At 38.4% G+C, this 19,535-nt stretch overlaps 1 protein-coding gene across 1 annotated transcript in view; it reads right to left on the bottom strand.

The window, feature by feature from the left end:
• LOC124237449 (gamma-aminobutyric acid receptor subunit alpha-2) overlaps positions 1-18,509 on the bottom strand; it is a 127,189-nt gene extending 108,680 nt beyond the window's left edge. The window contains exons 1-3 of the mRNA XM_046657075.1: positions 18,366-18,509; positions 17,310-17,387; positions 14,715-14,830 (exon numbers count right to left, since the gene is read on the bottom strand). Coding sequence (XP_046513031.1) covers positions 14,715-14,830; positions 17,310-17,380 — 187 coding nt within the window. The 5' untranslated portion in view covers positions 17,381-17,387; positions 18,366-18,509. The remainder of the gene's footprint in view (positions 1-14,714; positions 14,831-17,309; positions 17,388-18,365) is intronic.
• Between the last annotated feature and the right edge of the window lie 1,026 nt (positions 18,510-19,535).

Genomic DNA, 19,535 nt, shown 5'->3' with positions numbered 1-19,535 from the left:
GAGGTCGTGCACACTATTTTAAGTGCTCTGGACTTGATTCTGAAAGCAGCAGGCGGTCATTGAAGGGAGTTCATCTGGACAGTAATGAGTAAATCCCCATTAGAAAACAGCATCAGGACCAGAGACCATCTACATATGGGTAATATTTGAGGCAACAGAATCGAATGAGATTGTTCTATGAAAATCATTAAAGTAAAAAGCACTAAGAGTTAAAAGTATAGAACCTTAGAGAGCACATTTAAGAAGAGAGAAAAGGGGAACCAAAGAGTGGAACAGATAGAGAAGGGTAAAGGGACCAAGACCCAGGAAAGAGGAGGGAGTTTCAAAAGGAGGTAGATCTATGATATCAAACAGCAGAGAAGTCAAAGAGGGTGAGCTTTGAAGCGATACCGCCATTTATATCTCATACATAAAGAGTGTAGAGCAATGTTTAGAAAGGTAAACATTGATATTGGTAAATATAATCTGGTCCATTTATCACTACCTCACTGTACCAATCACTTCCTAATCCAACCTTACTCAGCTTTAAGAGAAGCTCTTAATTGGAATTTTCATGCAATGGAAGCCCTTAGTTTTGTACAAACTCCTAATTACTAGGAGTTGTAAGACCCAGAGCCTTTGTGCTCTTCTCGGCTGGCCAGACTTTAGAGGCTGGGTGGCCTTTCCCTGCTCGCTTGTATTCAGGCCCACACTCTGCAATGAAGAAAACATTGGTTTTAGATTCTGTTCCAAGAGCCTTATTTTCTACTCTATTTGCCTTGAAAGAAGCCAAAAAAGATGGGAGAAATTTTAGATGGAAGGGATATTGGAAGTTATTAGCTACAGTCTCCTCATCTTCATGTTTTGGAAACTGAGGCAGAGATAATAATTGCCTTGCCCAACGTTATACAGCTTTTATAAAAAGAAAGAGATTTTTCATATATAAACTAGCATTTTTATGCTCTTGTGTACTGCTTTGCGATCACAGCCTCTTCTGTTTGCTTTTCTTCTGATCAAAGCAAAGGCCCTTTTCCTTCTTAGTGTCTTTAAAATTAAAATACAATCAGTTCCTGAAGAACTTAGGATCCTCCAGGTTTATAATCTGGTCTCTGGCACTCTAATACAAACTATGCATAATATTTTTTAAATTAAATAACACTTTTTATCTATCCAAAAAAAAATTTTGAAGCATTTTAAATAGAACAATATATAATTTTAAGAGAGGGCTCTATTATTTTTCTACCCTCGAGATTACACACGTAGTAAAATTTTATTTACCACAATACTATATTCAGAATTAAATTAGTTTTTGATAACCAATCATTTATACTAGTTTAGTTCACAACCTTCATGTCAGTATTTGTTTTCCACAATTAGTTAACTGGAATATCCAACATACTTTTATGAAGCAGAGTTCAAATACCACCATGGTATTAACACAGATTAGTTTTAATTTTTTCAATATATAGAGAGATGTGTTTTTTTTTTTAAAGATTGGCATCTGAGCTAACAACTTGACAATCTTTTTTTTTTTTTGCTTTTTCTCCCCAAATCCCCCCCAGTAGATAGTTGTATACTTTTAGTTGTGGCTCCTTCTAGTCGTGGTATGTGGGATGCCACCTCAGCATGGCCTGATGAGTGGTGCCATGTCTGCACCCAGGATCCGAACAAGCGAAACCGTGGGCTGCCTAAGCGGAGCATGAGAACTTAAACACTCGGCACGGGGCTGGCCCCGAGAGATGTGTTCTTATTTATAGAGTGTGATAGAATTAATGTGTACTGGTAACTGGATACAGAAATTATATCTAACATTATGCAGTATCTCCACAGAAATTAATGGTCAATCTAATATTTACTGGCAATTTTGTAAAAGAATATCATAAGGAATAAATTTGTCTATATTATGCTCTGATAAAAATGAGTTTTATCACCACAACCTTTAGAAACAGAAATTATGAATTCCTAAGTGTCAGAGTAAATCACAATAATAATAATATTTAGTGAGCACTTAAAGAGCCTCTTCATTGCATTATATTCTTTATGAATGCCCCCAAGCTTGCACAAGTTGGTAAAATTAGCTAAGTACTTCCTTGCTACTCAAAGTGTGGCCCAAGGACCAGCAGCACTGGCATCACCTAGGGGCCTGTTAGAAATGCAGCATGTTGAGCTCCACAGAGACAAACTGAATCAAAATCTGCATTTTAACAACCAGTATCCAGGTTATTCATATGCAAATTAAAGTTTTAAGTACTTAAGATATATCAATTCCTCATTGGAACTAATATTTCCCATTTTACAGAGCAAGAAATTGAGGCACAAAGAGATTAAGTAACTTTGCTATTAGCATTAGTAGCTGTGGCAAAAATTGCTAGTAGCCTACTGAATATACAACACATCTTCCTTCTTTCTAATACATCTTCAATTTTATTTAGGGAAGAAACATGTCCAACCCCAGGTAGGACATTCATTTTTCCCAGATGCTCTCCTAGCTTGAAATAGCTATGAGATAAATGCAGAAATCAGCTACAAATGCTAAGGTTTATTTTTCGGATGAAAGGAATGAATGGAGCTGGTGCCATCCTTTCCTTTTATTCCAGCCTTAACCATGGATATGATAGTTGGAACACAGCAGTCATCCTGGGATCATGAGATGACAGCATAAGGACAAAAGTCAACTAAGGAAGAGGAAGGAAAAAGTAAAAGAGTCTGGGTTCCTGATGTTCTTGATGCCATCATTTAAGAATTCAGTTAAATACTTGAAGCCACCTTCCTACAGACTTCTTTTTTGTTGTTTCTTAAAGATTGGCCTTGAGCTAACATCTGTTGCCAATTTTCCTTCTTTTTTTTTCCTTTCTCCCCAAAGCCCCCCAGTACATAGTTGTATATTCTAGCTGTGAGTGCCTCTGGTTGTGCTATATGAGTCGCTGCCTCAGCATGGCTTGATGAGCAGTGCTATGTCCGCCCCCAGGATCTGAACCAGTGAAAGCCTGGGGCGCGGAAGCTGAGCGCACCAACTTAACCATTTGGCCGTTGGGCCGGCCCTTCTATAGGCTTCTTGTTTGTAAGAAAAACTGATCCTCATTGAAGTTCATGGTAGATAGATTTTTCTGTTACTTTCAGACAAAGACATCCCTAACTGATAAAGTTTACAATGATATTCTTCTTTCACCTATATTTTATTATTTTACTACAAGGTTAGGGAGCAAGGTTTCCTTTGTTTTCAATGGGCATTAAATTTGCACTATAAAAAGCCACTTAGGATTATTATATCCTCTTCTAATGTCTTCACAGAAGTATATAGTGTCATACCACACTCTCTGAGCCCAAGGGGAAAATTAAGAAATGACAGGCCACAAAACAGTTCCCCAAAGGGAAAGGATCTGATGAAGACACATGTGCCTTCCACCCCACTAACTTTCATATCCATTCACTTAAACATGCACCTGCCCACTTTCCTTATCTGTGGATAGATTCTGCTTAACCTCCTGGCTGTTCCCAGGTGGCAGCAAAAGCAGCGGCAATTGTAGCTGCCCCCTGCAACTGGTGGCCGTCAGATGTCTGAGAGTGAGATGCCTGTATTAGTAGCTGTCATCAAAAATGACAAAGACTAGATTGGGTGTGGCAGCAGCTAAAGGAGGGTGACAAATGCTGGCAAGCAACATCAATGTAACAAGCAGAACTGCATTTAACCGTAAATATCTCCATCCTGAGTCAGCAGCTGCATCCCATGGAACTTTCCCTCACCCCTGGATTTCACAGACAATAACGTAAACTCTAAATGACCCTCTTTGCTAAAGCTATGAGTCATATCATCAGCTTGGTGGCAGCCAAAAATACCTCCAAGAGCCTTTCAGATAAACTGGGAAACTTGAAAGAATGAAAGTTGAAAGGAATTCTGCTACAGCAATATTCTCCTCACTACTTCTTCAGCCTCATCCTCTCCTTTAAGAATTCAGACACTGTTATTCGGATTTATATGTTTAAGACTAACAAGTCAATTTTTGATATTTAATCTATTTTAAAGGGTGACATACACTAACATAAGCACTCCTAATCATATGATTCTATATATAGTTTTCTTGTTAGTTATCTCTCATTCTGTAATTCTGTAACTGTTATTAAGGCAAAAGCTACTCAAAATGATAAAAGGATACTCAGTTTTAATTTTTAGTTATCAAAGATCTACTGTTCTCTTAGTAATGCTCTAATGATGACTTTCTTCAAAATGGCTCTGCATTCACCTTCACTCCTTTCTAACATTTTCACCGCCTAAACCCACTGCATCTACTCTCCTAAGATTCTAAAGTTTCTCTTCCTCCCTTATCTGTTGGATGATTCTTTTGCTATTCTACAAAGCACAATCAGCAGCCTCACATTTTTGGCTTCAATGGTTATCCTCTCACGCGCCCTAGATAACTGATTAAATCTACTCTCCCATACTGCCCTCTACCCAACCCGAACAATAGCCTTGCGATTCCATTTTCTTTTAATTAAGACTTCCTCTCTTGATATCCAAATTTTAATCTTCCTTGTAAACCTGGCTGGCGTTTTATCCCACTATTTCCTTTCTTCAGAAATTGGAATGTTTCTCTATGTAATCATGGTAACAAAAATCAATTTGTTCCATTTTTCCACATTCTCTGACTATGCCTTAATTTTATGCTTAATTCTACCGTAAAGGCTTCTAAAAATTTCATATAATTGAAAAACTTTGGACTCTCCAGCCCAAATATCTAAGTAGTAACTCAGCATCTTTTGCTTTCTTAAGTCTAAAAATCTTCTCATGAGTATATCGGAGTAAACTGGAAACCTCTCATCTTTTTCTAAAAGTCTCCTGTGACATTTGTCTTCCTCCTCTAAACCACTTCTCCATTTCAAGTCCAGAGTTCTCCTTTGTCATCAAAAGTTTTTAACATACACTATTCTAAAAGCACCTGCTCTTTTACCTTCTTAATAGAAGTCAAATGCCTTCCCAATACTTACTAAAATATTTATGTACCACTACAAAGAATAATCTAAATAATGGTTTGAGAACGCCATTAGGAGACATTTATAATTTTTATCCTTTCTTCAACATTCCTTAACCTTGTGACATAACTCTACTCCTCTACTCATAGACAAAATGTAATTTTACTACTCGTAATATCACATTCCCAAAATACTCATAAAATCTATTAGACTTGACTAAACATCCCCACAAAATAGTTGAAAATAGCAGTATCTTATTTTTGACATATTTTTCTGTGGATACCATATCATAAGAAGAAAAACCTTACATTTTCATTTATTACATCTTAAATCATATTAGTAAAACCCTAACTAAACACGTCCTCGAGGAATACTGATACATTTTATACAGAAAGAATGCTGCCACACACGCTTCTGGAACAATCTTTGTGCTACATTTTACATTCATTCCCCTAAAAAAGAACTAACATCTTGAATGTTAACAAAGATATTTATTAAAAAGATTCTCTTATAACAGAGTATTATATTTTTGAACTTTATGTGAAACCATTTTTTTGTTTTTAACATGTTTTAAATATTGAAGTAAACAAAAAGGAATGTAAAAAAGACTACATAAAAATTGACATCACTTAATTCAGGTCAAATTAAGATGGACTCATACTTTTCTACATGCTAGTTTTTTAACTTATAAAAAGGTATAATAAAAACATACAAAGATATCAAAACTCTACCTACTTAAAATGCAAAAACCAAAAGGAGAATTCAAAGGGATCTATATCTTATAAGTTAACATCCCTAATTTGATGAGCTTCTATATAAATTTATTTTAGATTTAAACATTAATTTTATTCTTGTCATACCCTACTCCTAAATGATAAGATTTGTACCTCAAGGGATGAGGGTATTTCAAGTTTAAAACAAGTTTTCAGAATTCTGTGTTGTGTCAGGAACATGAAAATTCAAAAGAAATAAACTTAATACTCACTACATTACACCTTATATCACTTATTTTTTTTTATTTCACAGGGCATGACTAGTTAGTATTTAACTCATCTGTAGCTCAAAACAAGATAAAGCAGAAAATGAGTTTTCCTTAAAAAGACAGCTGAGGAGTATCCAGAAGTTTCAACAATTGAATTACCTCACTACCTCCGGGAACGCCACTCTGAAGACACTCTCCACCCCTGCTACAGACACAAAAAGACATGCTCTCTGCATGCTATTCTCTTCCGTAGATATCATAATTCTCAGCCTGACAGTAAGCATACCAGAAATCACTCTGCCCTTTATGGGAAAAGACTTACAGTTCAAAACAAACAAACAAACAAAAATAGGGTAACTATACAGTATTCTTCACTAAGGAGGGAAAGAATTAACCAATGTCTAGGACACTCGAAAGGCAGAAAGAGCCAAAATATGATGTGATATGAATTTCTGCAAAGACCGAATCTGTTCATCATAGGATTTCCAGCATTTACAAGAGGACCTAGCAAATCCTTGGCCCTTAGTAAGAAACCATTGAATAAATGAACTACGCTTATAGTGACAGAATTTGGCTAAGTCTAGGTATATGGAATAAGGAAAAGCGATTTCTTCTCTAAACTTCAATAGGGTGTTCTTATAATGGAACATGTGTTTGTGCTCTTTCAAGTTATTCTGAGAACCATAGCGTACCCACCTTATCTGCCCTCCCAGGGACTTCATCCCCTGGAGACCATGCACATCTTTATATCCTGCTGAAAGTCTGGCACATCATAAGCCTTCAATACACATGTGCTAAGGAACAGAATACTACAATAATTTCATTTGAGTCTTTCCATGTTAACACATTGAAAAGTAATGAATTGCTGACTGGCCAAGCTGTTCACTTGGCCTTCTCCACTACCAATATAGATTTCTACAATGTGACTGAGCTGCAGCAATAAAAAAATAACACTAAAAGAAATGGATTGGTCATGACTATGGTCCAATTTATCCACTGTGAATTAAAGGGGGAAAAAAAAGAAAAAATCTGATTGCACCTGAGCTTAAATGCTAGAGGGAAAAACAACACAGGGAGTGAGGCATGCACATGCCTAAAGGAGCAAAAATAACAATCCCTCAAAACTATGACTGAGGGCAATGCCTCTCTAGCAGCAATGGCTGAAAGAACAAACTTCTATTAACCAAAAATGTTTTAAGGTGAAAACAAAGCTTTAGCGTTAGTTCATTAAAATACGGGTAGTATTCTTTGGGTCATGCACTCCAATAATGTCACCTTAAGTTTTGTTGGAGAGATGCTGTTTGGGAAGAAAGTGCTGCCATCCAATCTAAGGCATACCACTGCTGCCAGGCACTCAGTCTACCTTTCCTATAAAATAATCACAGCTATATATCTAGTTCAAACAACCAAAGTGAGAAAAAGTTTTGCAAAACTCCCTCGCTCTAACCATTTCTGAAGAAGCCTGACAGGGAGTGGACAAGCAACACAGTGTTAGTGAGTGTGTGCAGAAACGCTAAGGCATTCCTTACTCTTGCTTTGAAATAGTAAAAAGAATCCAAAACTCTATACATAATATCACCATGTTTCTTTAACCTAGCATGCACTGTGAGGAAGCCCATACTATTTCCACTCAAGAAGGAGAGTCGTAGGACAGGCCCCAGACAAAATTGAACCAACAGATTTTGAAAGTCATGTCCAGAGTTTCCAGCCTCCCCAGTAGCACCCCACTTCAGGCAGCCAGTACCTTTCCGCTTTCTATGTTTCATGCCTCCCAGAAAATAATTTTAAATAAATGGGAAGTGACAAATGACTTGATATCAGTCATTTACACATTTACTGAAAGCTATTTACACCCTTGTGTGAAATCGTCCCAACCTATTTCCATCTTGTCACTCATGAAATAATCAAATGTAGTGTTCTCCATGAGCTTTAGGAAACTCAAGTAGGTGGGGAAGATCTGGTGGCAGAGAGTGATACAGTCTCCAAAATCTTCTTATGCCTAAGGCTTATTCTGAAGGTTGTCCTACTTTGGACACTTTAGGGGACCCCAGAAAGCTGAGTCTAAGGGACAACTTTCCCTTAGATTCTCAGCTGCCTCCTGCCTCTTTGCGAGCATCAGCCCCAACCACAGCTGCTGAATCAGGAGGAGAACAACAAATATCACAGCTTTCCAAAGAAGCGAGGTCCCAACACAGGACTTTACCCTCCCTCCAGCTGAGACTAGAATTTAACAGCTTAATCTCTTCCTTTCTGTTCACCTTGCAACCCACTTTTCCCCATCCCCCCTCTTCCAATTCTATATAAAGATTTCAGACCATTCTCAGTGTATTCTCTTCCTTCTGATGCCTCCACCACCCCTCACATCCTATGATGCTGTCAAGCATCAGTCAGGCACTCTACAGCTCCAAGACCCAGAGTTTTTGCCATTCAAGTACCTGGCACATCCCAGGATAGGTTGGTGGACATGCTTGTAGTTTTACGTCCTTAAAATCATCATCAATGTCATATAGTGAGGTTTTTATTCTATAAATATAAACTTCACTTCTACAGGCAAACTCATTATCATGAATTGATGATGCCAAGTTGTTATATGTCATGATAATAATTATAAAGAGCAATAAATATGTCATTTATTTTGTGATTGGTTTTCCTTTCTGAGATTCTCTATCTATACAAAGGTATGTCTACAAAATGAAACTAATTGCATAAGAAACACAAAAAACATCTCATTTCTTTAAAACTGGATTATAAGTGCTACAAATTTATCATTTTTTGGAAGTCATAGTTTTTATAAATTAAGTGAAACATGTCTTCTATTGCATTCATAGTAGAAGGGGCGTAGTGGGACCAGCAATAACAGCAATAATATCAATATGTACTGAGTTCCTACTCTGCATGTCAGACTCTGTCCAAAGGATTTATACGCAAAAAGAAAATTTAAATGCCCAGAGAACCCATGAGTCACATAATTTTACTCCCATTTTACAAATAAAGAAACCAAAGCAAGGAGAGGTTGAGAAACACACTAAAACTTTTGTAGTTAATATGGTGGCAACAGAATTCAAATCCAAAGGTGTCGTTACCCTGAGGCACTGATCTTAACCATTACTTTATAAAGTCATATGATGCTATTTTTGAGGTCAGATTCCCTCTTAAGTTCTGGGAGAGATCAGATTTTTCTCTATTAATTTTTGCCCACTGAATAGCCTATATTTGGTTTTTATAAATGTGAGAGTAGTAAAATTCATAGAAACATGTTACCATACATCTCTCCACAGCCTGAGGATGAATATCCAAGAGTGAAGTTGGAAACCAACCTTCAGACCCTAAGTCTATGATCTGACATCATGTTTCTCATGATTTTAAGCATAAAGCTTCTTCAAGTTTTCAGAGTATAAAACAAGGGCACTGGGGGAAAAAAATTCTATCTAGACACCCTCCTCGAAACAGCTTTTCAAAATACAGTTAAGCATGGTACTCAATCTAGATTTTCCAGAATGAATCCATAATTTAGATACCAAGGCTTGTCATTTCTAATAGTTGTCACTGTTGAGCATTGTGGACGTTAGCTGTCATAAATGTATGAGGCCTGTCTACACGTTCATTTTTCCAATGACACCATAAAACTGGCCCAAAAAACAAATGTTGTTCCTTTTATTCATTAACAATTTGAAAACCTCTTATGGAATGTAAAAATCCAGGTGTCGCACCCCAAATTGTTAGCTCTGATGACTACAATGAAGACAAAAGGAAAAAATTGATTCAGTTATTAGTTCTAGCTAATCTGAATGTATGGTCTTAGTAGATAAAGCTATCCAGACAAACTCCATCTCAGGTTTCCAGGTCACAAGGAAGTAAGCCTACCAAATACACAAGATCTACCAGTATTTTCTTGGTATGTTTTCAAAGCATGCTACCTCCTAAGAGGATGTTCTCCTTGAAGAAGTCTCCTCTGCCATTCCTAACAATACTAAGGCTTATCAACTGTATGTCACATTATGATTCCTTAAGAACTTTAACTTACTTGAGCCATGCCATATCCTTGTGAGATGCAAACAGAATAAGTAGAACTTCTCCCATCTCACAAATGAGTATATTAAGTCACAGATGGAATAAATAAATCACCCAAACCACAGAATAAGTTCACGACAAAATCACAACTAACATAAGTCAAGAGTTTGAGTAATTGGTGAAACAATTGTTTCAATTCACCAAGAACTCAGTCTAAAATATGCTGATGTTAATAGTGAAAGTCTAGTGTGGTAATTTAATAACTGTTCCACTGATTTTAAGGATAAGGTAAGTTCTAGAGTCGATTCTTTTCCTGGTAGCGTACTAAAATAAATAAATTAAATTAAAATTCATTCCAGAAATCTTCCTTTGAGTGCTTACTATGTGCCAGGCACTGTTCTAGATGCTTGGGAATCAAATAACAAGGCAGGCAAAAAATTCCTGATCTCAATGAGCCTACATTCTAGCAAAAGAGACAAAAATAAACAATTGACATAATGGTAATAAATAAATAATCTTGTATATTAAAAGATAATAAGTGGTAAGGAAAAAAAGAAAAAAATGAAGCAGGATAAGGGGGATGAGAATTGCTAAAGGGTGGACAGGTTGTAGTATTTATCTGGTTGGTCAGGGTAGGCCTCATTGAGAAGGTGAGATCAATGGATATGTAGCAAAGAGAAAGAGCCAGGGAGAAAGCTCCAAGGAGTATCCTGGTGTGTTCAAAGAACAGAAAGGAAGCCAACGTGACTCCAGCAGGGTTAGCAAGAAGAAGAGTTGTGTGAAGTGAAGTCAAAGAAAGAACTGGGAGACAGCTCATGCAGGGCCCCGGAGGCCACCACAGGAAATCTGGTTCTTATTCTGAATGAAGTAGAAAACACTGCAGGGTTTTGAGCTATTGAGTGGCACAATCTGACTTAAATTTTAAAGAGGATCCATTATTAATCGTTAAACACCTCAAAATTTTATCATTCAATATATTGCATAACCTTTGTCATATATATGAATCCTAATTTACCCTCCTCCTTCTCAGAATAAAATATTATTATTTCCATCTTCCCCCAAAAAATACCAAAGCCCAGAATGTCTAAGTAGCTTACCTAGGGTAAGATCTAGTAAGTGGTAGAGCCAGGTGAAACGAACAAGTTTTCTAACTCACCGTCCAAAACTGATTGTTCTTTCTTATGTACTCATTTATATTAAAGTCATAAAGGAAAGAAAATAATAATTGAGATTAATTATCCAGATTATTCATCAATAGAGATGTTCAGTTTGATATATTAAAATTGAATCAAACCCATTTTTCCCTTATTGTTAATTTCTGGGACATAATGATATAAGTAATTTCCCTGAACTTTCTATTCGAAATGACATATGAACATTCAGGCTAAGAATTTTGGATGCAGAAGCAATCATAATGTAAATTCACGACAGGACATTTAGAAAGTTTTTCAAAGTCTTTTAGTTATGGTTATTTATTAACTCTCTAGTGTATGCCAGCCATGTGCTAAAGTCTTAACATATGTTGTTATATTTAATATTCATCAAAAACTCTAAGAAGAGTTTTTAGCAATCTCATTTTATACATGACAAATGTGGACCCCGAGAGGCTAAGTATTGAAAGGTCACAGGACTAATCAGGACCAGAGCCAAGATTTTACCGAAATGTCCGCAGTCTAAAGTTAGGTTCTCTTTAGTAAGCAACACTACCTTCCTGAAGGTGATGCTCAACATATCACCCCAAGATTCCTAACTAAAAGGTCAGCCAGACATGAGTAGTCCCCTTTTACAGATGATTAACTAGTCATAGAAAAGTTAATCAAGCAATCAACATTTATTTTATGGCCACAATATGCAAATCAATATTTAGTTGCTGAGAGCACAGAGGATTTATGATACAGTATCTTGCCTCAATGAGCTCACAATCTTGTTAAGGCAACAAGAGACACATAAAAAGGTAATAAATAATCCAAGATAGCACATAATAAGTACCTATTGAAATATAGAGCCAACAACCACGTAAGAAATACAACAGAGAGAAAATTGAATCTGGGTGCTTCAATTCAGTTAAGAAAGATCACCACGACTAGAGAGGACCAGTGTTGAGGTGGTCTTTACAGGAAAGGTGGGGTTTAGATCAGCAGAGAGGATGAGGAAAAGCAATTCCAGTGAAAGGAGATAATATGACCAAAGGCCAAGGGAGAGATTGTGAATGGATTATCAAGAAAAAATGAATAGAAGCATTTGAAGTGCAGGACAGATGGGAGGTAAAGTTAAAACAAAGTCAGAGAAGTAGATTACAGAAAACCTTGATTGGCAAATTAGGAATCTAGGGGAGAAGGGAAGGAACAGATCTTTGTTGAATTGCTAGTAGGCAGCACCTGCTTTGTGTGCACTTTTTGTTTATGTAATCCTCTCAACAACCCTTTAAGGTAAAAAGGTAGATATATCATGGCCATTTTATTATTATTATTGTTATTATTTTTGCTGAGGAAGATTAGCCCTGAGCTAACATCTGTTGCCAACCTTCCTCCTTTTTTTTTTCTTGAAGAAGATTAGCCCTGAGCTAACATTTGTGCCAACCTTCCTCCACTTTATATGTGGGTCGCTGCCACAGCATAGCTGATAAGTGGTGTAGGTCTGCACCCGGGATCCAAACCTGCAAACCCAGGCCACCAAAGCAGAGCGTGCCAGACTTACCCACTAAGCCACAGGGCCAGCCCCATCACGGTCACTTTAAATGAAAGGAAACAGAGATTATCTGGCCAAGGCATAGCTTTGTGTGTGGATGGAGCAGAAATTCCAATCTAGATCTATCTGAGTCTAAGGTCTATATTCCTTCCACTACCCCTCCCCACCCCATTTACCGAAGGTAACGGGGAGTCACCGAAGGTATCCAGTCAAGAGAAGAGAGTGACCTATTAAAAGCAGTGTAAGAACAAAAGAAGACTAGTCTGACTGTGAGATATCAGCATATGTCCAATAGCAGAGACGGACTAGGAAAGAGCCATCTAGTCTATTGCATTAACCCAAATAATATGGTGACGAGGATGTATATTTGAGGTCTGATAATGGAAATAAAAAAGAATGTAAGAGATATTACAAAAGAAATAAAAGACATAAATGGCCATACCCACATCCTGCAATAGGTAGTTTCTACTCCCCAACCATACACCCACTGCGTAAATATTTCTCCTAAAACATCAGAGACAAAACTCAAAATCTAGCTCAAATATTTCAAGTTTTTTGACAGCACACGATTTATTTAAAAAAAAATAGGAAGAATATCTGCCTTAGTGCAATCTGCCTCTCAGACCACCATCATGAAGTGTGACAGCCTTAAGCGAGGCATACTTCTACTACAGGAGTTTGGCAATAGCTCATTGCCATACACGCTAACATGGACAGTAATTCCTTATATTCATGCTCATTAGACATATTAATCACTTTGGAAATATTCTTTTACTTTTAGTTTTTCCTTTTAGAAAACTATGTGCATATGAAACCACTGAATTCTTTCTGAGAGATATAACAAGTCATATTTCTGAACATTATTCCTCCCCAGCACTTCTCTCTTAAAATGAGAGGTACCACTCAGGATTCAAGTCAAAAACTGATAGCAATTAGGTGAGGCATATTATTTAAAAACAAGGTGGGTCTTTTCTGACTTTTTCTGACCCCTGGACAATGCAAACCATACAACTGTTAAATATACATAGAATTAACAACCACCTATATTTTTCAAGGAAAGTATTTACATAAACACCCAGGGATTTTAGTCAATACACATCTTTTCAAGCAAATTAATATTGCAAAGCTGCCAACCTGGTTATAACCAGGCTAACTATATAAACCTTTGATTAGTATCAAGTGTTCAACTAATTTGTCTTAATTTTGAATTAACTGTTAAATTGAACATCCTACAAGTATGACGTACATGTGATAAATGTGTGCATGTGTGCATATATATCTCACGTCAGATTTGATGAGTAACAATATTTTGACCCAGCACTCTTTGAGAAATTACACACCTACCCGACTTTCACCTAATCTCCTTAGTATCATCCAGCTACACTGAAGGATAATTAAAATGTAACATATTAGCCAAGCCTAATTTCCTTTACCTTTATGGATAAAAAAAGACTTATTTTTCTGAGTTGAAAATGAATGTTTAAATTTGAAACCAAACTGTGCCACGGCCCAATAAATGTAGGCCTACAGCTAACACACATCTAAAATGTCTTTGAAAGTTTCAAGAATGCCAAACCTGAGCCGTATTTTAGAAATGTCACACGCACGTGCAAAGAAATATCATCACACAATCCTAAAAAGTGTATTTGTTAAAATACAATCTAGATATTCTTTTATTTCTTTATGTTCTTCATTTCTGCATATCTCTACAGATGTGAAAAGAGACTTCTGCAAAATATGATGAAGGGAACCACAATACTACACAAGCATATCTTCCCGATGTTCTGTTTTAACATACTCTAAATTTGAAAAACTTAGCCATTATAAATAATTTAAAAACTATTCATGCAGAACGTCTGGCTCTTATATGACATTAGGCATTCTATAAAAGATATGTTAAATACATTATGCATGTAGAAAAGGAATCACAGATAATGTTTATTTCATATACCTTACTTTCTATTATGTAGGGTTTTTTAAAACATGGCAATGCATTCACAAATAAAATGTATTAAAATATGAATATTAACCTTAACTTTTAAGGGCATTATTTTGTGAGAGTTTAAAAAAATATAACTATTTTTACCTCCCAGTCCTGGTCTAAGTCGATTATCGTAACCATCCAGAAGTCTGTCTAGAATTCTTGTAAAGATGGTAATGTTATTTTTAGCCTCATCTTCTTGGATGTTAGCCAGCACCAACCTAAACAGATAATTTTACAAGCTGATATATATACATAAGTGTGTTTTCCAAGTGCCAACATGCTCTTCTGCCTTGATTTGAATTTTAAGACTCCCTAAGCTATCAGTGCCACCCATTTTCCTCTTTTTTTCACTTCTATAAATACCAGTATGTCTATGCAGAAGATAAACATGCTGTTGAAAATGGATACTAAATACTAGATTATTAGAAAGTTTTGTGTCAAATTATTTCAGATTTCTACCACTTAGTATTGTGTACAAACTATTCATTTTTTTCTAAAATCCATTCCCTAGAACATATTATGATTGCAGCTTATCACATGCAGACACCATTAGTAATGTTATTCTGCATTTAAAAAGGTACAATAACCAAAGGGGCTCCTGAAAAAATTCTTCAGTGATTTGAATATTAATTGGAAAATAAATTGCCTCCTGGGAGGCACAAAATTTCTCTATCTTCCTCATAAATGTCTTTCTTTTTCTCTTTATGTCTTTTTCTCTTTTAAACCAAGATTATTTCCTTACTTTGGGTATACCTCCACCCAATGGCCAAGTGCAATATAGACATCAGGGAATCTCCGCTGGCTGTGTTCCAGGCTCCATGTAGCCAGGAGGTGGAGGGGGGGCTCTGAAAGAATCAGCAGCACACACAGCCGCAGAGAGCCTCGGAGGAGGACCCTCCTGATGGATCTCAGAGGGGGACGATAGGGGTCACCTAAAGAGTAACATGCTCAGCTACTTTCGTGTGTGTGACAAATTTTCCGAAAGAACAAATGCTCTTAAAATATCACCAGAAGAGGGTTAGGAACAGTGATTCTCTCCATTATTTCTCCATCAGAAAGCCAGAGACCTGATTTTGTGACATCCAGCAATTTGGTGCAGAAGCAACTGGATGTATAAAACAGAATGTCCCTCTTCATTGCCATTTTTTCTCCCCAGAATGATTCAGAGATTTAAATTACTGGCCCAAAAAAAGAATCATTTATATAATAGAATAAAATACTGGTATGAGCACGCCTGGTCAAATATAGAACAGAAAACTAGTAGAGGAAAGTACTAAGTGGTTAAGTACTGAGGGTTTTCAATGATTATTAATTGACTATAATTTATAATTTATAATTTGTTCACTCCTTTAAAATCAAAGATTATATGTAATTGCATTCTGATCAAGGTGTAGCGTGTAAAATATCCTTGACAGAGCCCATTTGAATTTAGATGATTACACAGCTAGTAGCTAAAATTAGTCATAATACATCAAAAAATTGGTAACCAACTTTAAACAAATATTTTCTTGAGAGCAAAGTATTAAAACACTGATATGAAGATAAACATTTAAAAATTACGCCAGCAAATTAGTTCATACCTTTGAGCCTCAAAAGTTTCTATACTGTCTTAAGCTAATTTTAAAACCAATCACTAACATAGTCATAAAGTTCCACACAGAGATTCTCACTGAAAAGTGTTTTTTAATCACGTCACATTTTCTTTCTAAATTCAATATTAAGATGTTAAATGAAGAGGTATTTTCCAATTAAAAACAAGGCTTCATAAAGAGATTTCTTCTCAATTCTAGAAAATAATTTCATACGTTGACAAATACTTGGACAACAAAATGAAAAGAGAAATAAAGGTATAATAAAGACATTGTTTTTAAAAAGAAATGATTACATTAGCATTCTTATGAATCTTGTAATTTAAGTCCTCTGGTGTTTAGAAAACCCTATCTTAAAGGCAATAAATAGGAGATGTGCATTAACGATAAAAATCAGAAAAAAAAAACCCTACAACTAAGATGAAGTTATCGAAAGCAACAAAAATTAATTTCATGTTTGTAGAACATAGGCAAAACAAAATGAATTACCTGTTTAAAATAAGTAGTCTTTGTGACAGTAACCATTTTAAGAATAAAAGATCTCTAAATCAATAATATGTAAAGTTGACTAATAAATCAAGCTTTTGTTTTATTGTTTGTGATTGTGAAGTTGTATACTATCTCCACCTAGAGGTTTAAAACTTACACATCACTTGGGTTTTCTATGTTGATTAAAAGAGCCAATACCATTAAAAGAAAACAAAAAATCAAGTTAACACTCAAACTATTTTAGCGTGTGCTTTTCTGTTTGGCTTAAAGGAAAACTGTTGTTTTCTTTACTGAATTTTGGGTTCATTATAAGTGCATATAACGTAACCATTTCAATTTCTTGCTAGAATATGCCATTCAAAAGCTATTCTTTTCTTCACTGCTTTTTGTTTTTAGAAAATGCTTCTGTCCACTTTGGCATTTTATGGGCAAATACAAGAAGCAGTCAACTTTTTATAGTCTCTGTCACTTCATAGTTCAGTTTCCTAGCACAGCCTTTTTTCATTAGAAATAATTCTTCAAAATACTCCAGCTTCTCAAAAGCCACCCCTGCACTGATGGCATTCAAGTAACACACCTTATCCTGAATTTTAAAAGTCAAATACAATAAATGTCTCACCTGGCTGGGTCCCACATCAAGAAAACAAGAAGGAGCAACTGCATGTTGTAGGTGTTCAATTTCATGCTCATAGCCGCTCTTTGTAAAGCCATGGGAAGAAAAACAAAATACACTTAAAATTCCGTTCAGTCTCACCACCCAAATAACCCAAAAATGTCATTTCAGTTGGGAATTGGAGTTCAAGCTACGGAGATTATTCCAGTGGAGTGAGGGTAGAGCATGATGATTGGGGGAGATTATTTTCCTTTTCCTTTCTTTCCTTTCCTTTTTTTCTCTTCCACATCAAGATGAGCAAGTAATCAGACTTTGCTCTGCCAGGAACTTCCCCTAGCCCCGTCGTCAGCAAACACTGTTTTGTGCTCACACACACGTAATAATAACACACGGGACTCTGAACTGACATATGAGCTGGAGAAGAGAATGGGTTGGAGGGGAGAGTAAAAAAGGGGAGGAGAGATGGAGACTTCATGCCACAATCCCCTCAACCAAGACCACCTCCGCAACCACAGTGGGAAAAGCAAGGGGCAGCCAGCCCACTTTTTCGATGATTATTCTTTTCACTACAGTGAACTGCAGTCCTCACATCTTCACTTCTTCACTCTCTCTGAAATAAAATGAAATAAAATAATCTCCCTCCCTGTCTATCCACAGTTGCCCAAGACCACATCTTGGAGGCAGCCGGGCTCGGATCAACTGCTGCGAAACGACGCGTTTGACAGCTGTTCCGGAGCCGACCACCACAAGCCGAGCCGGAGCGAGAGGCTGCCGGATCCAGCCCGGCAGGCAGGGCAGCGCGGCGTGCAAAGTTGAAGACTATAGAAGAGCCAGGCGAACGGGCTGCCGGGCGGCCGTCTCGGATCTCGGTGTAGTTGTAAATATGCTTCTGGCGAAGAGTATCCAAATTATTTTTTAAATGTACTGGGGAGGAGGGGGCGACCTGAACCTCGTCGGATTCCAGGGAGCATCGGAGAGTGGGGTGGGGGGAGAGGAGGCATGCACGCGAGGCAGAGGCAAATGGGAAAGGGTGCCTGTTGGGACCAACGTGTGCGACCTTACCTGAAACAGCAAGCAGAATTAGGTGTTTTCCTCCTTTGCCCTGATCTTGAGGAGATGGGAAACTTGAGAGAGAGAAAGAGAGAGAGAGAGAGAAAGAGAGAGAGAGAGAAAGAGAGAGAGAAAAATGGAGAGAAAGAGAGAGACTGCAGCAGCCGCGCGAGCGGCGAGCGAAGGGCTGCTGGAAGCCGGAGAGAAGCGCGAGGAGCGGCGGCGGCGGCGGCGGCGCGAGGAGTAGAAGGAGGCGAAGGCGTCCGTAGTGGCAGTGATGGGCGGAGGAGGAGGCAGAGAAGGAGGGAGAAACGTTGGACGAGCAGGCGGGGAGGGGGTACGCGAGCAGAGGCGCGGTGCGCGCCGGCTGTGGCGGGCACGAGCCCTACGCCTGGAGGAGGAGGAGCCAGCCCCGGGAGGAGGGCTAACGAGGTTCCCCGAAACGCAGGGACCCCTACCCCCACGCCCGCCCCGATTCCGGGAACCCGCCCGCCGGGCACCTGCAGCCGCACAGCCCCGGGCGGCAGCGGGCGCCCGGGTGCGCCCCGAGCGCGGCTGGCCGCGCCGGAGGAGCGGAGCCCACGCGCCTCCCGGGACGGCTCCCCGCGGCGGTCCACCGGGCTCCCCGGAGGCCCCCGGGTTCCTGGGGGTCTGCCGGGGGGTGTCGGTGCGGAGTCGGGAATGCAGTGCGTTGGTGCGGCCTTAGATCCCCCGGGCCTCGCCCTGCCGCCCACCCCTTAACATCCCCAGACTCTGGAACCAGCGACGTGGCTGCCGAGGAGAGGTAAAGAGCTACCGCTCCCGCTGGAAGGCGAGGGGACTAATCACGGCTTTACTTAGTCATCAGCGCATCCACGCAGGTCCAAGTTCAACGCATGTTGCGTGGATCAGACAGCAGGAAGTTTCTTTGATTTCCTGAGCCCTCTTGATACACCACTCATTCCTTCCCCCTCCTGCGCGCAGGACTAATTTCCCCTTAAAGCAGTGAGAGTTGGAGACTTCCCTCCAGCCGATCGGTGAAGTCCACTTGCAGATTATCCACCTAGAGAAGCCTCCCGCTCACTCAGCACTTCTTTCCCATAACCTCTTTTCACAGGCGTCCTCCCCACCTGGTGATCAAACTCAATCAACGGCTTTAAAAAAGTTTATATTTTCCCGGAGATAAAAAGGACCTGCTGTGTT

This window comes from Equus quagga, chromosome 3, assembly GCF_021613505.1.
Source record: "Equus quagga isolate Etosha38 chromosome 3, UCLA_HA_Equagga_1.0, whole genome shotgun sequence".
In the NCBI taxonomy this organism is placed as follows: Eukaryota; Metazoa; Chordata; class Mammalia; order Perissodactyla; family Equidae; genus Equus; species Equus quagga.
The sequence above is the reverse complement of the archived record's forward strand: the minus strand, read 5'-3'. Positions and strand labels throughout refer to the sequence as shown.